At 48.6% G+C, this 18,825-nt stretch overlaps 1 protein-coding gene across 1 annotated transcript; it reads right to left on the reverse strand.

Annotated features, from left to right (window-relative positions):
• Positions 1-1,285: 1,285 nt before the first annotated feature.
• On the reverse strand, positions 1,286-12,520 carry plppr3b (phospholipid phosphatase related 3b). The gene is made up of 8 exons (XM_056604090.1): positions 12,458-12,520; positions 10,173-10,346; positions 9,793-9,886; positions 8,825-9,020; positions 8,208-8,265; positions 6,615-6,788; positions 5,770-6,283; positions 1,286-1,452 (listed from the first exon to the last, which is right to left on the reverse strand). Exons 1-8 carry the CDS (start codon positions 12,518-12,520, stop codon positions 1,286-1,288), a joined length of 1,440 nt encoding a protein of 479 aa, XP_056460065.1.
• Positions 12,521-18,825: the final 6,305 nt, after the last annotated feature.

An 18,825-nucleotide genomic window follows, 5' to 3' on the forward strand; every position in this document is an offset into this window, starting at 1 on the left:
TTTATAAACCTAGAGAACAGCCTCCACAATAATCAAAAACACCCCTGACAACATATAAGCTTTAAGCCCAGTTCAGACCAAAGATTCACCTTGCAACGACTTGCAACTCGCAACTCCTTGCGACTCCTTGCGACGAGACGGGCTGCAACGTTCTAAAACTGGGCCGTTCACACTGGCTGCAACGCGCTGCAACGGGCTGCGATGCTAGGTGGTTTCCCTAGCAGCTGTGAACGCTCTGGCACAGCTGAGAGCCGCAACAGCATTATTTGCGTAGGTTAGGTTAGATTAGTTAGGTTTGCTATTAGTTTTATTTTTATTTTGCTTGAGAGTAGGCTAGAGTTACTGTGTTTTGTCATTCTCCGGATATCGGCTATTTCAATCGGATATTTTTATGCTGGAGTGGACAGTACGGTACCGGGAGAGTAAGGCTGTGACGTACAAGTTGTTCTGTGCTGTGATTGGCTGAAGAGAAATAGTTCAATTGCAGCGTTCTAAAACTGGACCTTAATAATAATAATAATAATACATTTAATTTAGAGGCGCCTTTCAAAACACCCAAGGTCACCTTACAGAGCATATAGTCATCATACATATTTAAAAAAAAAAAAGACATTGTGGAAAAAATAAATAAATAAATAAATAAACAAGCAATAAGAAATAAATAAAACAAAAACAAGACAAAACAAAACAAAAAAAAACAATCAAAACAGTGATCAGTTAGACGTTGTGTGCGAGTTTGAACAGGTGAGTTTTGAGTTGTGACTTGAAGGTTGTAATGGTGTCTGACTGTTTTATGTGTGGGGGGAGGGAGTTCCAGAGCCTGGGTGCTGAACAGCTGAATGACCGGGCACCCATTGAAGTGAGTCGTGATGTGGGGATACATAGTAATCCAGCAGAGGTTGAGCGGAGGGAGCGGGAGGGAGTGTATTCTTGGAGGAGGTCGCAGAGATAACTGGGGGCTAGGTTGTGGAGAGCTTTGTAGGTGAGGAGTAGGGTTTTGTATTGGATGCGGTAGTGTACTGGGAGCCAGTACAAACCTTGCGATTTCCACAGCATTAAGAAGACCCGTGTAATATAAGGGATAATGTATAGAACGCCGGTCATTATCGGGAAAATAAATAAAATAATGACCTGTGGTAGGAGGGGCATTAATGACCGCTAGGGGGGGCACGGCCCCCAAATGCCCCCCCTTAGCGCCGACACACCACACAAAGCTACAGCCAAGCCACGCTTAGTCACGCAACTCCTGCTACAGCAAAGCCATACTGCGCCTGCCTCGGCTACGCTACGCTACAGCCGAACCACGCTGCTCCACGCCAAGGCCGTGCTCTGCCCAGGACCCCGCCTTGCCCTTGCCCTTGACATTGCCCCTACCCTCGCCGTGGCCCTTGCCCGTAAGTTGCATTGTTCCCTCCCGTTTTTTGGACTTCTTATTGGACATTTTCCCGGTCGCTGCGACCACTAGTTCTCTATTCCCCTGGACTTCAGTGCCCCAGTGCCTCGCCAAGCTCCTTAGTTTCCCCCACTGCTGCTGTCCCGGCCAGCGCCCGTGACAGCTGAGTTTACCCAGTTCACCCAGTAAGGGGGCTGAGTTTACCAAGTTTACCGAGTTTACCCAGTAAAGGGGCTGACTTGCAGTTTTCTGAGGTTGTTCGCTAACTGAAGGCTTTATTGGTTTCTTAAATAATAAACTCAACATGCAACAACTTTGACAGTGGAATGACGTTATAACATGACTTTCTAAGAGAAGAACGACTTTATAATGACTTTTTAACAGCAGAATGACTTTATAACTTTAGAATACAACAGTAGAATCCTACTTAATAACGGTAGAATCACCTTATATTAATAGAATGATTTTATAACAGTATAATTACTTGATAACAGTATAATATAACAGTAGAATTACCTTATAACAGTAGAATGACTTTATAATGACTTTATAACAGTAGAATATAACAGTTTAATGACGCTATAACATGCCTTTATAACAGTAGAATGGCTTTATAAAAGTATAATGAAATTATACCAGTAAAATGACCTTATAAAATGACTTTATAACAGTAGAATTACCTTATAACCTGACTTTATAACAGTAGAATGACTTAATAATGACTTTATAACAGTAGAATGACTATAACATGACTTTATTACAGTAGAATGACTTTATAACATGACTTTATAACAGTAGAATGACCTTATAATAAGACTTTATATCAGTAGAATGACTTTATAACATTACTTTATTTTCACTAGCTCTGAGCAGCACCAAGCACATGTGGTGCATGTGATAAACATACAATCATGCTCGCCTCACGGTAGCACATCAAGCAGAACGCCCTCCCATAAACCCTGAGTATGCTAGAACAAATACAAATTCTAGCAGACTAGTATTGAGACTCAATGCTAAGGCTGCAGGTGTTTTGGCCAGCAGTCGATTACTATGGCTTTCAGATCAGTGTTAATGCTAACAGAGAAGTGCAATGGGAAGATCTGTTATATGGCTAGCAGGTAAGTGCTGGGGCTAGCAGGTCAGTGCTGAGACTAGCAGGTCAGTGCTTGGGCTAGCAGGTCAGTGCTGAGGCTAGTAGGTCAGTGCTGAGGCTAGCAGGTCAGTGCTGGGGCTAGCAGGTCAGTGCTGGGGCTAGCAGATCAGTGCTGGGGCTAGCAGGTCAGTGCTGGGGCTAGCAGGTCAGTGCTGAGGCTAGCAGGTCAGTGCTGGGGCTAGCGGGTCAGTGCTGAGGCTAGCAGGTCAGTGCTGAGGCTAGCAGGTCAGTGCTGAGGCTAGCAGGTCAGGGCTAGCAGGTCAGTGCTGAGGCTAGCAGGTCAGTGCTGAGGCTAGCAGGTCAGTGCTGGGGCTAGCAGGTCAGTGCTGGGGCTAGCAGGTCAGTGCTGGGGCTAGCAGGTCAGTGCTGGGGCTAGCAGGTCAGTGCTGAGGCTAGCAGGTCAGTGCTGGGGCTAGCAGGTCAGTGCTGGGGCTAGCAGGTCAGTGCTGGGGCTAGCAGGTCAGTGTTGGGGCTAGCAGGTCAGTGCTGGGGCTAGCAGGTCAGTGCTGGGGCTAGCAGGTCAGTGCTGGGGCTAGCAGGTCAGTGCTGGTCCAGGGGGATTCGGCCTCTCTCTTGTTTAGCGATGTTGTTAAGAAGGAGGCCAGAGTCAGCGTGTCCCCAAGGGGGACGCTCTATAGAGATAGATTCTATCTATATATCTCTATGTATATCTCTACATAACCCAATATATATATTATTTATATATATGTATGTTTTATATATATATATATATATAGATAGATTTATATCTATGTCTATATATAGATAGAGATATATATATAGATAGAGATATATAGATAGATATCTATCTATTATATATATATATATATATATATATATATATATATATATATATATATATATATATATATAGACATAGATATATATATATGTATGCATATATATATGTATGTGTATATATATATATGTATATATATATATATATATATATATAGACACATATATATATATATGTGTATATATATATATATAGACATATATATATATATATATATATATATATGTGTATATATATATATAGACATATATATGTGTGTGTGTGTGTGTATATATATATGTATGTGTATGTATGTATATATATATATATGTATATATATATATGTATATATGTGTGTGTGGAAATATATATATATATCTAGAGATATATATAAATATATATTTATACAACGGGGGGCCTAAATTCAGCGATCTGATTGGTTCCTAACTGTTGTATAATGAGCGTATACATAACTGCTATGACGCCCGATCATTTTGTGAATGTATCACTCCGCGCCTTGAAGTGGAAACCGTTCCAACCGTTCTCTCGGAGGGACGCTAAAGTGTGTTGCATAGCGACCGTCGTGCATTTTGAAGGCAGCCAGGAGGGACTACTTTTTGGTAGTCTTTAATAAAACGGCTACTTTGACTTTCTTGGTTTCTTTTTAAATGTAGTGTGTCTATGACTTTCGTTTCGCCATAACAGTAACCGTTGTATAAAAGCAATAGATCACTTCAGTCAGTGGCATGTGCTCATTATACCACTGTGAAGGGGGTCGCCGGCCCTCCACTGTGCGTCGGGGCCGGACAACGCCCCTTAACAGTGGTATAATGAGCACATACCACAGCCTGGCATGATCTATTGCTTAAATATATACTGTAGTACATTGCCTGCTGATGGCCGTTGTTAGCGATTAAAACACCAGTGGCCAGTGACCAGTATGGCCAGTGAGAGTGACCCGTAGGTCCAGTGACCAGTAGGTCCAGTGATCAGTGGGTCCAGTGACAGTGACCAGTAGGTCCAGTGACAGTGACCAGTAGGTCCAGTAACGGTGACCAGTAGGTCCAGTGACAGTGACCAGTATGGTCAGTGACCAGTAGGTCCAGTGACAGTGACCAGTGGGTCCAGTGATAGTGACCAGTAGGTCAAGTGACCATTAGGTCCAGTGACCAGTAGGTCCAGTGACCAGTGGGTCCAGTGACAGTGACCAGTAGGTCCAGTGACCATTAGGTCCAGTGACCAGTAGGTCCAGTGACCAGTGGGTCCAGTGACAGTGACCAGTAGGTCCAGTGACAGTGACCAGTATGGTCAGTGACCAGTGGGTCCAGTGACCAGTATGGCCAGGGACCAGTGGGTCCAGTGACAGTGACCAGTGTGTCCAGTGACCAGTAGGTCCAGTGACCAGTAGGTCCAGTGACCAGTGGGACCAGTGGGTCCAGTGACAGTGAACAGAGGGTCCAGTGACCAGTGGGTCCAGTGACCAGTAGGTCCAGTGACCAGTAGGACCAGTGACCAGTAGGTCACTGGTCAGAGCCTCAGACCACTGAGCTGCACATGAACCTGTCCATCGTCTTCTGAGCTTGTACTTCAGTATAATCTCTATGCTCTCTATCTCTATGCCCTAGTTAACGGGTTAGGGTTAGATCTCTATGTCCTAGGTAACGGGTTAAGGTTAGATCTCCATGTCCTAGGTAACGGGTTAGGGTTAGGTCTCTATGTCCTAGTTAACGGGTTAGGGTTAGGTCTCTATCTCTATGTCCTAGGTAACGGGTTAAGGTTAGGGTTAGGTCTCTATGTCCTAGTTAACGGGTTAGGGTTAGGTCTCTATCTTTATGTCCTAGTTAACGGGTTAGGGTTAGATCTCTATCTCTATGTCCTAGTTAACGGGTTAGGGTTAGATCTCTATGTCCTAGTTAACGGGTTCGGGTTAGATCTCTATGTCCTAGTTAACGGGTTAGATCTCTATCTCTATGTCCTAGTTAACGGGTTAGGGTTAGATCTCTATCTCTATGTCCTAGTTAACGGGTTAGAGCTCTATCTCTATGCCCTAGTTAACGGGTTAGGGTTAGATCTCTATCTCTATGCCCTAGTTAACGGGTTCGGGTTAGATCTCTATGTCCTAGTTAACGGGTTAGATCTCTATCTCTATGCCCTAGTTAACGGGTTAGGGTTAGATCTCTATGTCCTAGTATGTGAGCGGGTCTCTGGTCCCCCGGGCTCCAGCCAGGCTCCTGGGTAAGTGGTCCTGGGGCGGGGGGAGGTCGCGCGGCGGGCCCCGCGGCGGGCCCCCTGCGTGGGGGCGTGGCCTGCTGGCCGCCTCCCTCATTGGCTGAGCCCCTCCACTCCCAGGGGTCCCTGCACTCTGAGGGCCCTTGGGCCCCCGACCAGACCCGCTGCCGGGACTGCCTGCAGGGGGGTCGGGAGGAGGGCCGGGGGGGGCGCGGCTCTTCTCCGTGATGGCGAGCCACTTGGCCCGCGTCAGGGCGCTCTTAGGGGACACAGCGGGCGCCCCGGCATCGGGGCCGTGCCCCCCCGGGCCCCGCCTCACCGCTGGGGGGCCCTGGGCCGCCTCAGAGCCCCCCTCTCTCCTTCGGTCCGTCACTCTCTGTTGCCATGTCGACCCCGGCTCCTTGGGGCCCTGGCCGGCGCGGGGCAGGGTGTGGCTGAAGGTCACCATGGTCTCCCTGGGGGCCCTGAGCTCCGCCTCCAGGCTGGCCCTCTGCAGGCCCCCCGCGGGCCCCCCGCCCGACCCCGGGGCCCCCTCCGCCCCACCGGGGGCCCCCTCCGCCCCACCGGGGGCCCCACAGATCTGGTCGTTGCTCTGGGAGGCGGAGGCGGGGCCCCTGTTGTAGACCGAGTCGTGGCCGCGCTCGGCGAGGGCCCTCAAGGCGTCGGGGGGGGCCGGGCCCCCGGGGGGCGCCGCCTCCAGGGGCCGGAAGTTACCCACAGCATGACAGGCCTGTGGACCAGGAGAAGGAGACCATGTGGGGGTTAGTCTGTACCAGGTGAGGGTTAGTGGTCACCAGGTGAGGGTAAGTCTGTACCAGGTGAGGGTTAGTGGTGATCAGGTGAGGGTTAGTTACCAGGTGAGGGTTAGTGGTGACCAGGTTACGGTTAGTCTGTACCAGGTGAGGGTTAGTGGTGACCAGGTGGGGGTTATTCTGTACCAAGTGAGGGTTAGTGGTAACCAGGTGAGGGTTAGTCTGTACCAGGTGACGGTTAGTGGTTACCAGGTGAGGGCTAGTCTGTACCAGGTGCGGGTTAATGGTTACCAGGTGAGGGTTAGTTACCAGGTAGGCAGCGATGAAGGCCCCGATGAGGCCCCCAGCCCAGACGTCGTGGGCGTGGCTGCGGTGCCGCGTCACCTGGGTCAGCCCCGCCAGGCCGGCCGCCAGCCAGAACCCCAACACCAGGACCGGCTTCAGCAGCCGCGGGCAAGCCGGAACCGCCTGGTCCAGGTACATCTGAGGACCAGGAGAGACTCACTGGGACCAGGAGAGACCCACTGGGACCAGGAGAGACCCACTGGGACCAGGAGGGTCAGACCTCTGGTACCAGGAGAGTCAGACCGCTGGTACCAGGAGAGTCAGACCGCTGGTACCAGGAGAGTCAGATCTCTGGTACCAGGAGAGAAACTCTGGGACCAGGGGAGACTCACTGGGACCAGGAGAGACTCACTGGGACCAGGAGAGACCCACTGGGACCAGGAGGGTCAGACCTTTGGTACCAGGAGAGTCAGACCACTGGTACCAGGAGAGAGTCAGGCCCCTGGTACCAGGAGAATCAGACCTCTGGTACCAGGAGAGAGACTCTGGGACCAGGGGAGACTTACGGGGAACAGGAGAGACCCACTGGGACCAGGAGAGACTCACTGGGACCAGGAGAGTCAGACCTCTGGTACCAGGAGAGTCAGACCTCTGGTACCAGGAGAGAGTCAGGCCCCTGGTACCAGGAGAGTCAGGCCCCTGGTACCAGGAGAGTCAGGCCCCTGGTACCAGGAGAGAGTCAGACCGCTGGTACCAGGAGAGAGTCAGAACCCTGGTACCAGGAGAGTCAGGCCCCTGGTACCAGGAGAGAGTCAGGCCCCTGGTACCAGGAGAGAGTCAGGTCCCTGGTACCAGGAGAGAGTCAGAACCCTGGTACCAGGAGAGAGTCAGACCCCTGGTACCAGGAGAGAGTCAGACCCCTGGTACCAGGAGAGTCAGGCCCCTGGTACCAGGAGAGTCAGGCCCCTGGTACCAGGAGAGAGTCAGGCCCCTGGTACCAGGAGAGAGTCAGACCGCTGGTACCAGGAGAGAGTCAGACCGCTGGTACCAGGAGAGTCAGGCCCCTGGTACCAGGAGAGAGTCAGGCCCCTGGTACCAGGAGAGGGTCAGACCCCTGGTACCAGGAGAGAGTCAGACCCCTGGTACCAGGAGAGAGTCAGGCCCCTGGTACCAGGGGAGAGTCAGACCTCTGGTACCAGGAGAGAGTCAGGCCCCTGGTACCAGGAGAGAGTCAGGCCCCTGGTACCAGGAGAGAGTCAGACCTCTGGTACCAGGAGAGAGTCAGGGCCCCTGGTACCAGCAGCCGTGGGGAGGCCGGGACCGCAGACCTGTCCGCAGTTCATGTACATCTGAGACCAGGACGACGTGATAATGTGGTGATGTGGTCTCCATGGAAACACGTTATGTTCTATTATATTATCCAGGGTGACATATGTTATTTAATGTTATATTTTCCACAGTTACAAATGTTATGTTCTTATATTCTACATGCAGACTGAAGATTGTGTGTGTGTGTGTGTGTGTGTGTGTGTGTGTGTGTGTGTGTGTGTGTGTGTGTGTGTGTGTGTGTGTGTGTGTGTGTGTGTGTGTGTGTGTGTGTGTGTGTGTTGTACTTGCAGAAACATAAACAGCAGCGAAGGCTGCCAGAGTTGCATGCTGGGATGGGAATGTCTTCCTGTGTAAGAAGAAGAGGGTTAGTTAGGGTTAGCTAGGGCAGGTTGTGGTTGGTTAGGGTTAGCTAGGGTGGGTTATGGTTGGTTAGGGTTATCTAGGGTAGGTTAGTACTGGCTTAGTACCAGGGTTAATAGTACTGGTTTAGTACCAGGGATGAATAGTACTGGTTTAGTACTATTAATAGTACTAAGGGTTAATAGTAGTAGTAGTAGTGATAGGGTTAGTGCTGGTTAGTACTAGGGTTAGTAGTACTGGTTAGTACCAGGGTTAATAGTAGTAGTAGTGATAGGGTTAGTGCTGGTTAGTACTAGGGTTAGTAGTACTGGTTTAGTACTAGGGTTAGTAGTACTGGTTAGTACTAGGGTTAGTAGTACTGATTAGTACCAGGGTTAATAGTACTGGTTTAGTAGTACTGGTTAGTACTAGGGTTAGTAGTATTGGTTAGTACCAGGGTTAATAGTACTGGTTTAGTACTAGGGTTAATAGTACTGGTTTCGTACTAGGGTTAGTAGTAGTAGTAGTGATAGGGTTAGTGCTGGTTAGTACCCGGGTTAGCGTACCTGGCGGTGAGGATAGCGTGCCGGTCGTGCCCGGAGCAGATGTCCTGGTGGACGAAGGGGTTGAGGTCACAAGGGACACTGAGCAGGGTGTAGTTGGGCTGGCACACGGTCAGGAAGAACGGGGCGTGGTACCCGGTGGAGAGCTGGAGGACATCCGTGACCAGAGCCGTCGCACACAGCCCGAACACATGGACGCCTAGGGTCAGAGGGCAGAGGTCACAGCTCGAACACATGGACCCCTGGGGTCAGAGGGCAGAGGTCACAGCCCGAACACATGGACCCCTGGGGTCAGAGGGCAGAGGTCACAGCCCGAACACATGGACCCCTGGGGTCAGAGGGCAGAGAGCACTGCACTCTCCCCAAGGCTCTGTACTGGGACCCCTTCTGTTCTAACTATAAACCACATCATTGGGCTGGGGGAAGGGGCTAGGGGTTAGGGTTAGGGGCTAGGGGTTAGGGGTTAGGGGCTAGGGGTTAGTGGCTAGGGGTTAGGGGCTAGGGGTTAGTGGCTAGGGGTTAGGTGGTAGTGGTTAGGGGCTAGGGGTTAGTGGCTAGGGGTTAGTGGCTAGTGGTTAGGGGCTAGGGGTTAGTGGCTAGTGGTTAGGGGCTAGGGGTTAGTGGCTAGTGGTTAGGGGCTAGGGGTTAGTGGCTAGTGGTTAGGGGTTAGTGGCTAGTGGTTAGGGGTTAGTGGCTAGGGGTTAGGGGCTAGGGGTTAGTGGCTAGGGGGTAGTGGTTAGGGGTTAGTGGCTAGGGGTTAGTGGCTAGTGGTTAGGGGCTAGGGGTTAGTGGCTAGTGGTTAGGGGCTAGGGGCTAGGGGTTAGGCGTTAAGGGGTTAAGGGGTTAGGCGTTAAGGGGTTAAGGGGGTTAGGGGTTAAGAGGTTAGGGATTAGGGGCTAGGGGTTAGGGGTTAAGGGGTTAGGGGTTGGGGGTTAAGAGGTTAGGGGTTAAGGGGTTAGGGGTTCCTGTACCTACGAAGCGCATGGTTCTCCTGAGGAAGGAGTTGAAGCTGCAGCCCCCTGCGGGCCTGTGGAGGGCGTAGACCAGCCCCTCCCCCACCATGATCTGGAACACATCAGCCAATCACAACCACGTGCTGAGCAGTGAAGGGTGTTGAGTGTGAGTTGTGATGAGTGTGTGTTTTGAGTGTGTGTTGTGTGTTTTGTGTGTGTGTGTGTGTGTTCTGTATTGAGTGTGTGTGTTGTGTTTCTTGTATGTTATGTGTTATGTTGTGTGTTGTGTACGTCTTGTGTGTGTGGTGTTTTGTGTTATTTGTGTCTTGCGTGTGTGTTGAGTGTGTCTGTTGTGTTGTGTTAGTGTGTGTAATGTGTGTTGTGTTGTGTGTCCCGACCGTGGCAGCGGGTCCAGCGAAGGCGAGGCTGAGCAGCATCAGCAGGGGGACGGCCTCCGTACCCGGGCCCACGTAGGGGAGGCTGAGGCTGGGCTGGTGGCAGCGGTACCCCCCCTGGGCAGGCTGGAGCTCCAGCAGGTACAGCGACAGCATGGAGGACACTACGATGGGGAGCTAACAGCACAGGCATGGAGGACGCTACGATGGGGAGCTAACAGCACAGGGATGGAGGACGCTACGATGGGGAGCTAACAGCACAGGGATGGAGGACGCTACGATGGGGAGCTAACAGCCCAGGGATGGAGGACGCTACGATGGGGAGCTAACAGCACAGGGACAGCATGGAGGACGCTACGATGGGGAGCTAACAGCACAGGCATGGAGGACGCTACGATGGGGAGCTAACAGCACAGGCATGGAGGACGCTACGATGGGGAGCTAACAGCACAGGGACAGCATGGAGGACGCTACGATGGGGAGCTAACAGCACAGGCATGGAGGACGCTACGATGGGGAGCTAACAGCACAGGGATGGAGGACGCTACGATGGGGAGCTAACAGCACAGGGATGGAGGACGCTACGATGGTGCCTGGTTGCTAGGTAACCCATGCTCCCAGAATGTTGCTACGTAACCATTGCTGCCTGGTTGCTAGGTAACCCATGCAGCCAACATGTTGTTAGGTAACTGAGGAGATAGAGTGTCAATAGGTGTGATTGAGGGAAGTCAAAGAGGGATGATAGGAGTGATAGATAACTGATATAGTGTTAGAGGAGTGATAGAGGAGTGAGAGAGGGGTGAGAGAGGGGCGATAGAGGGGTGAGAGAGGAGTGATAGAGGGGTGTTAGAGGAGTGTTAGAGGAGTGATAGAGGAGTGATAGAAGGGTGATAGAGGGGGGTGAGAGAGGGGTGAGAGAGGAGTGATAGAGGGGTGTTAGAGGGGTGAGAGAGGGGTGAGAGAGGGGCGATAGAGGGGTGAGAGAGGAGTGATAGAGGGGTGTTAGAGGAGTGTTAGAGGAGTGATAGAGGAGTGATAGAAGGGTGATAGAGGGGGGTGAGAGAGGGGTGAGAGAGGAGTGATAGAGGGGTGAGAGAGGGGTGAGAGAGGGGCGATAGAGGAGTGATAGAGGGGTGAGAGAGGAGTGATAGAGGGGTGTTAGAGGAGTGTTAGAGGAGTGATAGAGGAGTGATAGAAGGGTGATAGAGGGGGGTGAGAGAGGGGTGAGAGAGGAGTGATAGAGGGGTGTTAGAGGGGTGAGAGAGGGGTGTTAGAGGAGTGGGAGAGGGGTGGGAGAGGGGTGAGAGAGGGGTGAGAGAGGAGTGATAGAGGGGTGTTAGAGGGGTGAGAGAGGAGTGGGAGAGGGGTGAGAGAGGGGCGATAGAGGGGTGAGAGAGGGGTGAGAGAGGGGTGAGAGAGGAGTGATAGAGGGGTGAGAGAGGGGTGTTAGAGGAGTGATAGAGGGGTGAGAGAGGGGTGAGAGAGGAGTGATAGAGGGCTGTTAGAGGGGTGAGAGAGGAGTGGGAGAGGGGTGAGAGAGGAGCGATAGAGGGGTGAGAGAGGAGTGATAGAGGGGTGAGAGAGGAGTGATAGAGGGGTGAGAGAGGAGTGATAGAGGGGTGAGAGAGGAGTGATAGAGGGGTGAGAGAGGGGTGAGAGAGGAGTGATAGAGGGGTGAGAGAGGAGTGATAGAGGGGTGAGAGAGGGGTGAGAGAGGAGTGATAGAGGGGTGAGAGAGGAGTGATAGAGGGGTGTTAGAGGAGTGATAGAAAGGTGAGAGAGGGGTGATAGAGGGGTGGGAGATCGAGGTGAGAGAGGGGGGATGGAGGGGAGAGAGGGGGGATGGAGGGGAGATAGAGGGGAGATAGAGGTGAGAGAGGGGGGATGGAGGGGAGATAGAGGTGAGAGAGGGGGGATGGAGGGGAGAGAGGGGGGATGGAGGGGAGATAGAGGGGGGATGGAGGGGAGAGAGGGGAGATAGAGGGGGGATGGAGGGGAGAGAGGGGGGATGGAGGGGAGATAGAGGTGAGAGAGGGGAGATAGAGGGGAGATAGAGGGGAGAGAGGGGAGATAGAGGGGAGATAGAGGTGAGAGAGGGGGGATGGAGGGGAGATAGAGGGGAGATAGAGGGGAGATAGAGGTGAGAGAGGGGAGATAGAGGGGAGATAGAGGGGAGAGAGGGGAGATAGAGGTGAGAGAGGGGGGATGGAGGGGAGATAGAGGGGAGATAGAGGGGAGAGAGGGGAGATAGAGGGGAGATAGAGGGGAGATGGAGGTATTATCCTCACCTCCACAAAGTAGAAGCAGGGAAGCAGCGTAAGGCCGTCTTTAGGAGCCATCTTCATCTTCATCATCACCTCCACAGTTGCACTGTAACACCCCAAGAATATGTTGGGTGTGTATAATTAGTACCAACAAGTAGAACAGTTCTGCATTGGTTTAGTGTGTTTTGGTGCATTGGAAATGAATATGATTCTTTAAATAATTAAATAAAATTGTAGGTGCAAAAAAAATCCATTATCCTTGGGTGTCTGAGTGGAGTTATTTATTGACGGCCCCTTCGTGAAAAGCAAGCAGTCAGGAGCCAGTGGGTGACCCTTGGTTGTCCGCCAAGACTGAGTGAAAGCACGGAATCGAATATCCAACAACACTCTAAGTTCACCACGGTCTGGTGACTAGGACCTTATGGAATAACTCCCTCACTGACGTGGGAGCGCAGTGAGGGACTCACCTCACCTGTTATGATGCGTCGCTCATTCCGCTTCGTCTGTCTGCCTCCCGCACGGTCACAGAGGGAGGTCCGTCCCACGCCTCCCTCCTCCTCCTCCCCTCTATCGTCTCTCCCTCCTCTTCCTCCCCTCTATTGTCTCTCCCTCCTCCTCCCCTCAGTCTCCCGGTAGCTCTCCTCTCCGTCTCCCAGTAGATCTCCCCTCCCTCCCCCCTCCGTCTCCCCGTAGATCTCCCCTCCCTCTCCTCTCCGTCTCCCGGTAGATCTCCCCTCCCTCTCCTCTCCGTCTCCCCGTAGATCTCCCCTCCCTCTCCTCTCCGTCTCCCGGTAGATCTCCCCTCCCTCCCCCCTCCGTCTCCCCGTAGATCTCCCCTCCCTCCCCCCTCCGTCTCCCCGTAGATCTCCCCTCCCTCTCCTCTCCGTCTCCCGGTAGATCTCCCCTCCCTCCCCCCTCCGTCTCCCCGTAGATCTCCCCTCCCTCTCCTCTCCGTCTCCCCGTAGATCTCCCCTCCCTCCCCCCTCCGTCTCCCCGTAGATCTCCCCTCCCTCTCCTCTCCGTCTCCCGGTAGATCTCCCCTCCCTCCCCCCTCCGTCTCCCGGTAGATCTCCCGTCCCTCCCCCCTCCGTCTCCCGGTAGATCTCCCCTCCCTCCCCTCTCCGTCTCCCCGTAGATCTCAATATCATCCCACTGCAGACGCAAATGGGCGTTCTCGTGTGGTGGGGGTTCCCGTTTACGCAGACTGGAACGCCCCCTTCTTATTCTTCGTCGCCTTTCTCGCTGAACTGTATTAAAATGACAGTGTACTACTCCGAAACCATGTAAATAGTGTTGTAAATAAACTTCCAAAGCTTTTCAAATCTTATTTGGAAAATAACTTCACAGGGTGTGTCTTTTTACAATTTATTCGTTACCAGCATTCGTAGTGTTGATCAGCAGTGAAATAGTCTGCTTTAAGACGTTGACGTCGCTTAGCAACCGAAGATGCTGGGGTTGACAAGTTACCGGACTACTACCCATGCAAGTGAACGGAGCGTTCCACGGCATTGAGAAGACCCGTGTAATAAAGGCCTATAAAATGTCTGTTTATGGCATAGATTTCTCCTCAAATTAGGCCAATAAAGCAATGATAACAAAAACAAAAAAAACACAAACGCTCGATCAAAGGCACGACCCGACAATCAAAACCCTCATTGTTTAACATGAATTGGCTAAACAAATGTAGCATATTTAAACACAATTCAAATTGTGCAGAGAATTATTTGATCAAACATGTTGGTGGGGCACAGTAACAGACAGGGGGTCTGAGGTTCTCCCACCCCCCCCCCCCAATAATTTTTTTGGAATTTAATAGATGTGATTTCCTGTATTCTGGTGCATTTTGGGGATGGCCACTACCTATTTACCTGCTTTTCATTCAGATTCATAGCCTACATCCTGACTTGCAGGGCCTGGACAAGCTTACACTGCATATACAGACCTACTTCATGGCCATTCCACCAGCCATTGCTATTTGACCCATTGTTGTTATTCTGATATTGAGACAAATCATGATCACTGTCCTATAGCGTCCATTTTTTGTGAGTCTCAATGTCTACTTGAAATGCAGTTAGAAATATGGGACAGTTGCTTCATTTTGTTTATATGCTACAGGCCGGAAGACTAAATTAATATGTAACTTACTTGCTCCTTTTAAGTATAACATTGCTTGGGGAGTCCAATTCCTCCACTGAAAAGGGTGGAAAGTGCTTACAACTCTCGGCTAGTTAGCGATCTATGACACTGTTGTTTTTTATTGGTCGTCATGAAAAAAAACATAAGGGATAACAGTGTCGTTTTTTATTGGTCGTCATGAAAAAAACATAATGGGTAACAGTGTCGTTTTTTATTGGTCGTCATGAAAAAAAACATATTTGAAATAAATAAATAATGTGTCCTTGGGAAATAATAGAAGTACACACATACATTTTAATGTCATGTATATCTTCTTTATTGATGATTGATTATTGTGTATTGTCATCGCCTCGCCTCAGTGGTGCAGTGGAGTGCATTCTGCCTAACCCACTGGAGACCGCGGCTCAATTTCTGAGGAAAACACAATATCTTTAATTTTAAACGTAATGCACTGCCATATACAGTATAACCTCAGACTTAATTCAATTACAAATCTCAGTGGGAAGTGGAGAGAGCTGTGAGCTAACCCCCTGGAGACCGTGGTTCAAGTCCGGTTGAGGCACTCTGTTGGAAGACACTTATTTCTATTTCATGCGAATTATAAAGTCAAGTATAACCATTGTGATGACTTTTTTCTGTGTCTTGATGGTGCATCGATAAGTTCGGAGGTTAATACTCTAAACAGCTCAGTTTCGGATCCCCGCAAAAACGTCGACAGGGGTACCACTGTTGTTTTTTATTGGTCGTCATGAAAAAAAACACAAGGGGTAACACTGTTGTTTTTTATTGGTCGTCATGAAGAAAACATAAGGGGTAACACTGTCGTTTTTTATTGGTCGTCATGAAAAAGAAAATAAGGGGTAACACTGTAGTTTTTTATTGGTCGTCATCAGGGCTGTAGTGGAGGGTAAACGCACGTAAACGCCGTTTACGCACCTCTGGAATTGAGGAAATAGCGTTTACGCACCTCTAAATAGCGTTTACGCACCTCAAAGTTCCCTGTGCCTTGTATTCTGCCGTTGGAATAATCGGAAATAAATTCAGCAACATTTTAAAACACCTAAGACAAGGTTTCATATTGTTGAACAAATAAACGCTGTAATCTGAATCATTTTCATCTGCGCTGTAGGCCTATGATATTATGGTCTGTGACCCTACAATCAGTGCCTTGCGGCTGCGGCAGCGACACCAATCAGGATCCAGGAAAATATGTAAACAGGAAGTATGTAAACACATGGCCCTGCGCGTTGTGGATTATCATGCCTGCCTACCTGTCAATAATTAGCCATGGATATCAGGCGATTTTTGAAGAGACCTTCGAGTGCTCCCACTCCAACAGATGCCCGAAAAAGGCCTCAAGTACAAAGTAAGACTGAAGATGATCAATTCACATGAGTTGTTTTTGTGATTTATAAATCAATTTTACTTGACGAACTATTAAGTGACTACGAGCATTCAGATTGGCCAATGCGTAGTCATGCTATCCGTGTACTGCCCACGTCAAAATGAGTGAAAGTCAGTCAGAGTTTTACTATCCATATTAAACTCCGGTTTCGGCGTATCAACTTCGCTATAGCTTGGTCGCTATGTTAAAGCCTCAATTTGGAGATGTGAGGTTGGCGGTTGCAGCCGTGGACTCAGCAGCTGAACCGTGGATCGGGCGGATGACGCGATAAAAAAATATATTTTAATTAAATTCGGGCGGTTGGCGGTTAAACCAATAAAAATATAAATATTTATAAATATTTGTATTTTATATATTATAAATATTTTTATTTTATTATTTATTTTCTTTAAATTTATTTTCCCAGCAAACTGGCCTGTTCCCTAGAGGAGCAGTATGGGGATTCCAAGTTGAAACAACTTGCCCAAAGGTTCAGACTTGATGACAGAAAAATTCTTGAAGGCTATAGGGATTTTAAGGATAACTCAAGCATCATTCCAGAAAACCTTGCACCACTCCTGAATATCGACCATCTCATTCCAGTTAGCACTGCTGAGTGTGAGAGGGGGTTCAGCCAAATGAACATCATTAGTGTGCCGTCTGCACTTGGTCACAGTGTCGTCCTTGATGTTTATTCAACTGAATGGCCCACCACTCAGCCACCACAAAGTTCAATCCAACACGTATGTGAAGTCCTGGCTGGTGAAGCACAGGGGAGCCATGAACTCCAGAACACGCCCCTGCAAGGCAGGACCTGACGTGGAGGACAAGGAGGCCCTCTGGGTACTACTGTGAAAAGCATGCATACTAATACACACACATACACGCATGCCATAGATAGATAGTTCTTAATCTACACATACTTTTCTTTACTGTTGAAATTTGAATAACTTGAATAAACTACAAACACATTCATTGACTATCATTGATTGATTTAATATGACTTTAATTGATAACATAATGGAATATAGCCAGGCTAGCCTTACAGAGTCGCAACACTTTGCGTTGCGTTGCGTTGTGTCGAGGTCGGTCTGATCAAAAAATTCATAGTTTACCCACCTCTAATTTGACCACTACAGCCCTGGTCGTCATGAAAAAAAACATAAGGGGTAACACTGTTGTTTTTTATTGTTCGTCATGAAAAAAAAACATAAAGGGTAACACTGTCGTCTTTGTCAAATAAAATATAAGGGGTAACACTGTTGTTTTTTATTGGTCGTCATGAAAAAAAACAAAAGGGAAATTATAGAAATACACACATACATTTTAACGTCATGCATATCCTCTTTATTGATTATTGATTATTGTGTATTTTCATCGCCTCAGTGGTGCAGTGGTGTGCACTCTGCCTAACCCACTGGAGACCGCGGCTCAATTTCTGAGGAAAACACAATATCTTTAATTTTAAACGTAATGCACTGCCATATACAGTATAACCTCAGACTTAATTCAATTACAAATCTCAGTGGGAAGTGGAGAGAGCTGTGAGCTAACCCCCTGGAAACCGGGGTTAAAGTCCGGTTGATGTCCTCTGCTGGAAGTCTCTTGTTTCTATTTCATGCGAATTATAAAGTCAAGTATAACCATTGTGATGAGGTTAGGTTGTTTTTTATTCGTCAACATGGAAAAAACATGAGGGGTAACTCTGTCGTTTTTTATCGGCCGTCATGAAATAAATATAAGGGGTAACACTGTCGATATTTATCAAATAAAACATAGGGGTAACACTGTTGTTTTTCTTTGGCCGTCATGAAAAAAAACACAAGGGGTAACACTGTCATTTTTTATTGGTCGTCATGAAAAAAAACATAAGGGGTAACACTGTTGATATTTATCAATTAAAACATAGGGGGAACACTGTCGTTTTTATCAAATGAAACATGAGGGGTGACACTGTCGTTTTTTATTGGTCGTCATGGCAAAAAACATATTTGAAAAATAAAGAAAATTGTAAAATATAAGGGGTAACACTGCTGTTTTTCATCAGTCGTCATGGGAAAAAAACATAAGGGGTAACACTGTCGTTTTTATCAAAAGATACGTAAAGGGTAAAACTGTTGTTCTTTATCTAATGAAACATGAGGGGTGACACTGTCGTTTTTTATTGGTCAACATGAAAAAAAACATAAGGGGTAACAGTGTCGTTTTTTATTGGTCGTCGTGAAAAAAAACATAAGGGGTAACACTTTTGTTTTTTATTGGTCGTCATGAAAAAAAAACATAAGGGGTAACACTGTTGTTTTTTATTGGTCGTCATGAAAAAAAACATAAGGGGAAACACTGCTGTCTTTTTCAAATAAAATATATGGGGTAACACTGTTGTTTTTCATCAGTCATCATGGGAAAAAAACATAAGGGCTAACACGTTTTTATCAAATGAAACCTAAAGGGTAACACTGTATAGAATAGAATAGAATAGAATAGAAACGCACACACGCACACACACACACGCACACACACACACACACACACACACACACACACACACACACACACACACACACACACACACACACACACACACACACACACACACACACACACACACACACACACTGGACGGGATTTCCGTTGCGATGGGTTTCCTCCATCAGCGACTTATACAATAAACAAATTATCTAAAACAAAACCCCTCTTTCATTTTAAAATAATATGAGCAAATATGTTGAATAGGCCTCCATCTTTGTTATACTTTTAAAATGTTCCTATATAGCCTATTTTATAGCTTACACACTGATATTTTAAAACAGGAATGCGAAATGCGAAATGCATCCTGGGATATTTAACGGTCCCAAGTCCACACCATGGACAT

This window comes from Gadus chalcogrammus, chromosome 12, assembly GCF_026213295.1.
Source record: "Gadus chalcogrammus isolate NIFS_2021 chromosome 12, NIFS_Gcha_1.0, whole genome shotgun sequence".
NCBI lineage: Eukaryota > Metazoa > Chordata > Actinopteri > Gadiformes > Gadidae > Gadus > Gadus chalcogrammus.